Source organism: Mustelus asterias, unplaced genomic scaffold, assembly GCF_964213995.1.
Source record: "Mustelus asterias unplaced genomic scaffold, sMusAst1.hap1.1 HAP1_SCAFFOLD_44, whole genome shotgun sequence".
In the NCBI taxonomy this organism is placed as follows: domain Eukaryota; kingdom Metazoa; phylum Chordata; class Chondrichthyes; order Carcharhiniformes; family Triakidae; genus Mustelus; species Mustelus asterias.
In genome coordinates, this window is record NW_027590121.1 from 525,643 (window position 1) to 536,146 (window position 10,504).

General features: G+C 45.0%; 2 protein-coding genes across 2 annotated transcripts in view; one reads left to right on the top strand and one right to left on the bottom strand.

The window, feature by feature from the left end:
- Window positions 1-10,180, bottom strand: part of LOC144483034 (uncharacterized) — a 305,151-nt gene extending 294,971 nt beyond the window's left edge. The window contains exon 1 of the mRNA XM_078201873.1: window positions 10,175-10,180. The gene's annotated coding sequence lies outside the window, so the exon portion shown is untranslated. The remainder of the gene's footprint in view (window positions 1-10,174) is intronic.
- Window positions 1-10,280, top strand: part of LOC144483006 (uncharacterized) — a 148,763-nt gene extending 138,483 nt beyond the window's left edge. Inside the window, 2 exon segments of the mRNA XM_078201831.1 lie at window positions 9,362-9,844; window positions 9,923-10,280. Of these exon segments, the coding sequence (XP_078057957.1) occupies window positions 9,362-9,844; window positions 9,923-10,244 (805 nt within the window). The 3' untranslated portion in view covers window positions 10,245-10,280.
- Window positions 10,281-10,504: the final 224 nt, after the last annotated feature.

Below are 10,504 nucleotides of genomic sequence, written 5' to 3' on the forward strand. Positions count from 1 at the left end.
GCTGAATCTATTCCTGGAATAAACACATTTGGAATATTATGTTACTGCTGTCTGAATCCATCAGGACAATTTTATATTCAAGTGTGGGTGGGTAATGTTCATTGTTTTATATTCGGGTCTGGGGGGGATAATGTTCACTGTTTTATATTCGGGTCTGGGGGATAATGTTCACTGTTTTATATTCGGGTCTGGGGGATAATGTTCACTTTTATATTCGGGTCTGGGGGGGATAATGTTCACTGTTTTATATTCAGGTCTGGGGGATAATGTTCACTGTTTTATATTCGGGTCTGGGGGGGGATAATGTTCACTGTTTTATATGCGGGTCTGGGAGATAATGTTCACTGTCTGGGGTTTGTTAGCTCGGGTTGATTCTGCCTACGGTGCATTCTCGGTTGTCAGAGCTCTCATTAAAAGCCCTAATTTGCAGTCAGTGACTGAGTTGTCTCTGATGGGATGGAGAATCAGAGTGGGGGTAATGTGCTTCATGGACAGCGATGGGTGGGAGTGAGTGTAAAATAAACCTGGACTACACCAGGTAATTGTGAGAACATTAAAACAATCACAAAAAATCATAGCACCATGTTGGAAAACAGAATACTTCGGCTCAATCTTTGATCAATTTTGTTTTATTCAATATTTTGAGTGGCTTGTTGGATTGCTGGTTATTTTCTAACAGCAGCTCAGCACCATCAGTTTGACCATAAACTCGGCCCCGGTGACTGCTGCATTTTTCCAGCACCTTCTGTTTTAATTTTAAGTGGAACCTTAATATCTGCTTAGTTTGCGGAAGACACAAAGGTTGGTGAATTTGCGGATAGCGATGAGGACCATCAGAGGATTCAGCAGGATATAGATCAGTTGGAGACTTGGGCGGAGAGATGGCAGATGGAGTTTAATCCGGACAAATGTGAGGTAATACATTTTGGAAGGTCTAATACAGATAGGAAATATACAGTAAATGGCAGAACCCATAGGAGTATTGATAGGCAAAGGGATCTGGGTGTACAGGTACACAGGTCACTGAAAGTGGCAATGCAGGTGGAGAAGGTCGTCAAGAAGACATACGACATGCTTGACATCATCGGCCGGGGTATTGATTTTAAAAATTGGCAAGTCATATTGCAGCGTTATAGAACCTTAGTTGGGCCGCACTTGGAATATAGTGTTCAATTCTGGTCGCCACACTTCCAGAAGGATGTGGAGGCTTTGCAGAGGGTACAGAAAAGATTGACCAGGATGTTGCCTGGTATGGAGGGCATTAGCTATGAGGAGAGGTTGGAAAAACTTGGTTTGTTCTCACTGGAGTGACGGAGGTTGAGGGGAGACCTGATAGAAGTCTACAAGATTATGAGAGGCATGGACAGAGTGGATAGTCAGAAAATTTTTCCCAGAGTGGAAGAGTCAATTACTAGGGGGAATAGGTTTAAGGTGCGAGGGGTAAAGTTTATAAGAGATGCACGAGGCAGATTTTTTACACAGAGAGTGGTGGGTGCCTGGAACTCATTGTCGGGGGAGGTAGTGGAAGCAGATACGGTAGTGACTTTTCAGGGGCGTCTTGACAAGTACATGAATGAGATGGGAATAGAGGGATATGGTCCCCAGAAGGATAGAGGGTTTTTGTTAAATCGGGCAGCATGGTCGGTGCAGGCTTGAAGGGCCTGTTCCTGTGCTGTAATTTTCTTTGTTCTTAGTACACAAGCCAATTTATCTTTCTCGGGGTGAGTGTGTCTGAGAGGTATGCAACTGGAAAACATTTTCCATTCACCTGCTGCATTGCTGCAGTATATAGATATTGTTCTCACTCTGCCAGCAGGGCTGTGGGATTATTTGGATAGATCTTAAAGACAGCCCGACTGGGCAGGATGAGCCAAATGGTTTCCATCTGTGATGTATCATTCTATAAAACAGAATATTCAGCATCAGGAGAAAGAAAGTGAAAGAAACCAGTCTCTGTGGGATTTACCCAACCAGTGTAAGTACCTTCAGGGGAGCAGAGAGGGAAACCAGTGGGAAAACCTTTAAAAACTCGGGGTATTCCCACAGGAGAGCACTGGTATAAATCAATTTTAGAAGTAGAGAATGTCAGCGCACAAATTCCGAGGAATGCATTTTTAAAAATTAATTGATCTTAATTGCACAAGATAATTTTCTATTATCGTCTTTGACAATGACGCCGTTAATTCCCAGGTGCCCCTGCGGGTGTGAAAGTGTCCTATTCATTCCACAGGAGCCTATTGCGCAGGCGCAGTGTTATATTTGGAGCGTGCGCGGAGTTGAGCTCGGAGTCTTGCGAGTGCGGGATATGGCACATTTTTTAGCGGGTGAGTCGGTCGGGCTGCAGGAGAAATGGAGCCGGAAGTTGGGGTGGGGAGGGAGCTATGGCTTCCAAACACCCGCTGTAGGCTGCAAGGCCCGAATAAGACCCTGCAAGTCCCGGGTTTACAGCTCCCAGGCTTTTATCCTGGGAACAGGCCCCGGTTATCGGCCGCCATCTTGTTTCAGCGGGGAAGGAGAGCGCATGCGCTGCTGTCGGTGGCGGGTCACAATGGGCGTGGTTTCGGGGGCTGGTTCAGAACCTCTCTTCAGAGGGACAATAGGTAGCAGGGCGCATGCGCAGCTATCCAAGTACATCGGAATACGAATTAGGAACAGGAACATAGAACATAGAACATTACAGCGCAGAACAGGCCCTTCGGCCCACGATGTTGCACCGACCAGTTAAAAAAAAAAACTGTGACCCTCCAACCTAAACCAATTTCTTTTCGTCCATGAACCTATCTACGGATCTCTTAAACGCCCCCAAACTAGGCGCATTTACTACTGATGCTGGCAGGGCATTCCAATCCCTCACCACCCTCTGGGTAAAGAACCTACCCCTGACATCGGTTCTATAACTACCCCCCCTCAATTTAAAGCCATGCCCCCTCGTGCTGGATTTCTCCATCAGAGGAAAAAGGCTATCACTATCCACCCTATCTAAACCTCTAATCATCTTATATGTTTCAATAAGATCCCCTCTTAGCCGCCGCCTTTCCAGCGAAAACAATCCCAAATCCCTCAGCCTCTCCTCATAGGATCTCCCCTCCATACCAGGCAACATCCTGGTAAACCTCCTCTGCACCCTCTCCAAAGCCTCCACATCCTTCCTGTAATGTGGGGACCAGAACTGCACACAGTACTCCAAGTGCGGCCGCACCAGAGTTGTGTACAGTTGCAACATAACGCTACGACTCCTAAATTCAATCCCCCTACCAATAAACGCCAAGACACCATATGCCTTCTTAACAACCTTATCTACTTGATTCCCAACTTTCAGGGATCTATGCACACATACACCTAGATCCCTCTGCTCCTCCACACTATTCAAAGTCCTCCCGTTAGCCCTATACTCAACACATCTGTTATTCCTACCAAAGTGAATTACCTCACACTTCTCCGCATTAAACTCCATCCGCCACCTCTCGGCCCAACTTTGCAACCTGTCTAAGTCTTCCTGCAAACTACGACACCCTTCCTCACTGTCTACCACACCACCGACTTTGGTGTCATCAGCAAATTTGCTAATCCACCCAACTATACCCTCATCCAGATCATTAATAAATATTACAAACAGCAGTGGCCCCAAAACAGATCCCTGAGGTACACCACTTGTAACCGCACTCCATGATGAATATTTACTATCAACCACCACCCTCTGTTTCCTATCCGCTAGCCAATTCCTGATCCAATTTCCTAGATCACCCCCAATCCCATACATCTGCATTTTCTGCAGAAGCCTACCATGGTGAACCTTATCAAACGCCTTACTAAAATCCATATATACCACGTCCACTGCCTTGCCCCCATCCACCTCCTTGGTCACTTTCTCAAAAAACTCAATAAGGTTAGTAAGGCACGACCTACCTGCCACAAAACCATGCTGACTATCACCTATCAATTCATTACTCTCCAAATAACTATAAATCCTATCCCTTATAATTTTTTCCAACATCTTGCCGACAACAGAAGTGAGACTCACCGGTCTATAATTCCCGGGGAAGTCTCTGTTCCCCTTCTTAAACAATGGGACAACATTCGCTAACCTCCAATCTTCTGGTACTATGGGGTTGTGCGGGTTAGGTTGATTGGCCAGGTTAAAAATTGTCCCTGAGATGTGTAGTTAGAGGGATTAGCGGGTAAATATGTGGGGGTAGGGCCTGGGTGGGATTGTGGTCGGTGCAGACTCGATGGGCCGAATGGCCTCCTTCTGCACTGTAGGGTTTCTATGATTTCTATGATTTCTATGATTTCTATGATTTCTATGATACCAGAGGCCAACGACGACCTGAAGATCAGAGCCAGAGGCTCTGCAATCACTTCTCTTGCCTCCCAGAGAATCCTTGGATAAATCCCATCCGGACCAGGGGATTTATCTATTTTCAGACCCTCCAGAATATCCTGCACATCCTCCTTATCAACTGTAATACTGTCTATTCTACTCCCTTGCAACCCAGTGTCCTCCTCAGCTATATTCATGTCCCCTTGCGTGAACACCGAAGAGAAATATTGGTTCAATGCTTCACCAATCTCCTCCGGTTCCACACATAACTTCCCTCTGCCATCTATAACTGGCCCTAAACTTGCCCTAACCAACCTTCTGTTCTTGACATACCTATAGAACGCCTTAGGATTCTCTTTAACCCTATCCGCCAAAGGAGGCAGTCATTCGGCCCATCGAGCCTGCTGCATCATTCAATAAGATCATGTCTACTTTGCTACCCCACCCCGTCCATACCCTTGACTCTCTTGTGGATCAAAACCTCAGCTTTGAATATATTCAATGACCTGCCTCCAATCCTCGCTGGTGAAGACAGAGTTCCAAAGATCAACAACCCGCTGAGAGAAAAGATCTCTCTTCATCTTAAATTTGGGATCCTTTATTTTTACTTGATTTCCACACCAGAGGAACATCCTCTCAGCATCGACCTTGTCAAGCACCTTATATCATATGAATCATAGAATCCCTACAGTGCAGAAGGAGGCCATTTGGCCCATCGAGTCTGTACAGACCACAATTCCACCCAGGCCCCATCCCCACAACCCCATGCATTTACCCTGCTAATCCCCCTGACACGGGTCAATTTAGCATGACCAATCCACCGAACCCGCACATCTTTGGACTGTGGGAGGAAACCAGAGCATCCGGAGGAAACCCATGCAGACATGGGGAGAATGTGCAAACTCCATACAGACCAAAGACTGGAATTGAACCTGGGACCCTGGCACTGTGAGGCAGCAGTGCTAGCCACCGTGCCGCCCTTAAATTCCCAGATGTTTCATTAAGATTACTTCTCAGTCTTCTAAACTCCAAAGAGTACAGGCCCAAGCTGCTCAACCTGAAAGATAAAACTCCTCATTTCAGGAATCAACCAACTGGATCTTCTCTGAACTGCCTCCACTGCAATTTTTTCCCAGCTGAAGTAATTCTGTGCCAGGTTAAAGGAGGAGTGAATGTTTTGAATTTCTGTTCTGGACAGATGCTGATGGATTTTGGAAACTCCTTTTACAGGGGGTTAGAAGGGAAAGATTTACTCACAGCAAACTCTGAACAAAAGAAATGTTTGTCTGTCTTGAAATTTCTAACCTTGAATTATACCTATAACTTTCCTCATTTACAGGGACAAGATTTGAAGATTGCAATATTTTTCCCGGACACCAATCTCGCTGAGATCTTTGCAGATGTAGACTCCAGCGGATTTAAAATGTTGAAAACAGTGAAATGGTTTTGGGGTGAGTGCTACTGAGCATTAAGTTAAATTTAGAGCATGCTCTGATTCCATGGATCTCGGGCTACTGTGACTCCTTTGCCATGGATGGGCAGGCAATGGTGCAGTGACAGTGTCATTGGATTAGTAATACAGGGATCCAGGGCAATGCACTGTGAACCCTGAGTTCGAATCCCACAGTGGCAGATGTTGAAATTTGAATTCAGTAAAAATCTAGAATTAGAAGTCCATTGAATACAATTGTTGTAAAAATCCAACCAATTTAATAATGTCCTTTAAAGAAGGAAATCTACCACATCCCCCAGCAATGCAAGCCACTCAGTTCAAGGGCAATGAGTTATGGGCAGTAGATGCTGACGCAGCCAGCACATAGAGTCATAGAGCAATACAGCATGGAAACAGGCCCTTGGGCCCAACTGATCCATGCCAACCATGGTGCCCTCCCAGCTAGTCCCAATTGCCCATGTTTGGCTCATATCCCTCTAATCCTTTCCAATTCATGTACTTATGCTTTTTAAATGTTTAAACCTGCCTCAACCACTTTCTCTGGCAGCTCATTCCATGTACACATCACCCTCTGCATGAAGAAGTTGCCCCTCGGGTCCCTTTTAATCTTTCCCCTCTCATCTTAAATCTATGCCCTCTAGTTTTCAATTCCCCGACCCTGGCAAAAAGACAATGTGGGTTCATCCGATCTATGCCCCCCATGATTTAATACATCTCAATATAGTTACCCCACATTCTCCTACGTTCGAAGGAATAAACCCTAGCCTGTCCAACCTCTCATGATCACTCAGACCCATTAGTCCCGGCAACATCCTCATAAATCTTCTTTGCACTCTTTCCAGTTTATCAATGTCTTTCCTATAACAGGGTTACAAAAACTGTACACAATACTCCAAGTGCAGCCTCACCAACGACTCATACAACTATAACATAATGTCCCAACTCCTATACTCAGTGCCCTGACTGATGAAGGCCAGTGTGCTAAATGCCTTCTTCACCACTCTGTCTACCTGTGACATCACTTTCAACGAACGATATACTTGTACTCCTGGGTTCCTCTGTTCCTCAACACTCCCCAGGGCCTTACCATTCACTGTATAAGTCCTACCCTGGTTTGACTTTCCAAAATGCAACACTCACACTTAAGACCATAAGACATAGGAGCAGAATTAGGCCACTCGGCCCATCGAGTCTGCTCCGCCATTCAATCATGGCTGATATTTTTCTCATCCCCATTCTCCTGCCTTTTTCCCATCACCCCTGATCTCCTTATTAATCAAGAACCTATCTATCTCTGTCTTACAGACAGTCAATGACCTGGTCTTCACAGCCTCCTGCGGCAAAGAGTTCCACAAATTCACCACTCTCTGGCTGAAGAAATTCCTCCTTATCTCAGTTTTAAAGGATCGTCCCTTTAGCCTGAGGTTGTGCCTCTGTACTCTGTATTATCTGTACTGAAATCCATTTGCCAATCATCGGCCCACTTCCTTAACCGATCAACTGATGAAGATCCCCCTGTAATTTTTGATAACCTTTTTCACTATCAGTGATACCTCCTAATTTAGTATCGTCTGCAAACTTGCTAACCATGCTTTTTATGAATTTTTAAACAGCCATCCATTTCTCTGTTTCACCTCTGCTTTCCCTGATCAGCTCTCTGCCATTGTCTACCTTCCTCTGCCTCTAATAATGGGTGTATTTTAACTATTATTTCCGCAAGCTTTGTCTTGATGAGGTTTTTCCCACTTCACAACTCTATTCACTGCTGATTTACCAGCTTAGTCTTACAATGTTCAGGAATTGTTTCTCTTCCACTGGAGATCATTTCCCTTCCACTTCTGAGCTTATATTGACCAACAAAATCTGATACATTTTTATTCCCTGTCATTCATTCTGCCCACCCTGAAACGTTAATCTTCTTTCTATCTAAAAGGATGGTCTCTTTCCAAATGTTCACAATTAAAGGGCAGGAGATGGCTGACATTTAAGGGGACAGTAAATTAATATAGAACAGAGATATGTCTAGTGTTATTATATGGTACCCAGATGAGATATGTTATTTATGTTTCTGTAATATATATTTATTATTATTTCTTGCATTGTAATATAATGCTGCAGCGATGTTATACATTTCCAGTCATAAAGTCATTACAGCACAGAAGGAATCCATTTGGTAACTCGAGTCCATGCTGACTCTCTGTATAACATTCCAGTCCCATTCCCACTCTATATCCCATTCTCCTGAAAGTTTATTTCCTTCAAGTGCCCATCCACTTTCATTTTTAAATAGAATCCATAGATATGGATGGAGATTTACAACTTTTTGGGAATGAAATAGGAAAGAATGTTCCATAGAAACTAGAATTGTCTGCTCTGAATTTCTATCCTATACTGACTGTGATGACTTTTGCAAACTCATTTCACAGGATTTTGAACAAGGAATCACAGGCAAAAATCTCAACCGTCACATCTGGACAGAGTCATATTCCTTGGGATCTGAATATCTTGTAATGTGGAACTGTAGCTACGTTCTATATTTCCAGACATCTCTTCCCTCAGAGGGTTGTTAGTCTTTTGGATTTCTCTTCCACGGGGACCAGTGGAGGCTGAGGATCATTGAATATATTCCAGTTAGACAGATCTTTGACTGACAAGGGTGTCAAGGGTTATGGGGAACAGACAAGAAGATGGAGCAAAAGCTAAGATGTGGGGGGATTTCTCCACTCAAGGATGTGGTAAAGCTTTGGAATTCTCAACCCCTGAGGACAGTGAAACCTCAGTCATCAACTATTTTCAAGAGAGAGATTGATTGGTTTCTAGATATTGAAGATATCAAGGGATATGGGTTTAGTGTGGGGAGAATGATGCTGAGGTAGATGAACGAATTATCTCATTGAATAGTTTAAAAGGCTCGATGGGCCAAATGGCCGACTGCAGCTCCTATTTGTTATGGTCTCTGTGTCCAGGACAGGAAGCAGTGAGCATGGATCTGTCAATCAGCCTCAATCAGCACCTTCAGGAGAATTGGGAGGGTGAATATTAGATACAGCAGAGTGAGAATCGAGGGAGAGTGTGTGGGATGGAGTTCACAGCTTTTTTGGACTGAAATAGGAAAGAATGTTCCACAGAAACTAGAATTGTCTGTTCTGAATTTCTATCCTGTACTGACACTGATGACTTTTGTAAACTTGTTTTACAGGATATTGAAAGAGGAATCACAGACCGAAATCTCAAACGTCACGTCAGATCTGACAGAGTCATATTCCATGGGAGCTGAATATCATCGGCCTTTGAATCTAGAAAGAGAAAAGGTTGTCCAGTCTGTTGATTTGAAAAGATTTCAAACATCAGTGTGACTGGAAAAACACTAACACACTGCCACACTCGAGTGAGAGTGTTCCAGTGCACTGACTAAAGAGCTTTAACCAGTCACACAGCCTGAATAACTATCACACCATTCACAGCGGGGAGAGACTGTACCCGTGTTCTGTGTGTGGACGAGGCTTCAACTGATTGTCCACCCAAGAGAACGGCAAGGACACCTGCACCATGGAGAAACCATGGAAATGTGGGGACTGTGGGAAGAGGTACAGAGTCCCATCAGAGCTGGAAGCTCATCGGCGCAGCCACACTGGGGAGAGGCCGTTCACCTGCTCTCAGTGTGGGGAGGGATTCACTCAGTCATCCCACCTGCGGTCACACCAGCGAGTTCACACTGGAGAGAGACCGTTCACGTGTTCTCAGTGTGGGAAGGGATTCACTCGGTCATCCAGCCTGCAGAGACACCAGCGAGTTCACACTGGGGAGAGGCTGTTCATGTGCTCTCAGTGTGGGAAGGGATTCTGTGATTCATCCAGCCTGCTGAGACACCAGCGAGTTCACACTGGGGAGAGGCCGTTCACCTGCTCTCAGTGTGGGAAGGGATTCACTCAGTCATCGAGCCTGCGGATACACCAGCGAGTTCACACTGGGGAGAGGCCGTTCACCTGCTCTCAGTGTGAGAAGAGATTCAGTCTTTCATCCCAGCTGCTGAGACACCAACGAGTTCACGAGTGATTCCAGGGGTTGGATTCTGCTGTTATTGTTTCTGTTCTCAATTACATCCAGGACTGCATTTTGTTCATTCTCACAGTTGGTCAATGGGGAGGATGCTCTGATTGTGGGAAGGGATTCACTGATTCATCCGACCTGCTGAAACACCAGAGAATTCATAATAGGGAGAGGCCATTTATCTGCTCCGAGTGTGGGAAGGGATTTATTGATTCATCCACCTTGCTGAGACACCAGCGAGTTCACACTGGGGAGAGACCATTCACCTGCTCTGATTGTGGCAAGGGATTCAGTCAATCATCCAACCTGGTAAAGCACCAGCGAATTCACACTGGGGACAGGCCATTCACCTGCTCCGTGTGTGGGAAGGGATTCACTCAGTCACCTCACCTGCTGAAACACCATCATGTTCATGAGTGACTGCAAGGACTGAATTTTGCTGTTAATCACATCGAGGTCCCAACCATTTTCATTGGTGTCAGTTTCTGCTGATGTTAATAAACCCACGCCCAGTTGTAAGATTTGTATTGTGGATTGTCTTGTCTGAGTCCTGAACTCGTAAATAAAAACAAGAAGTGCTGTAAAAACTCAGCAGGTCTGACAGCATCTCTGGAGAGAGAAACAGAGCTAATGTTTTGACACTGAAGAAGAGTCACATTCAACTGGAAACATTAACTGTT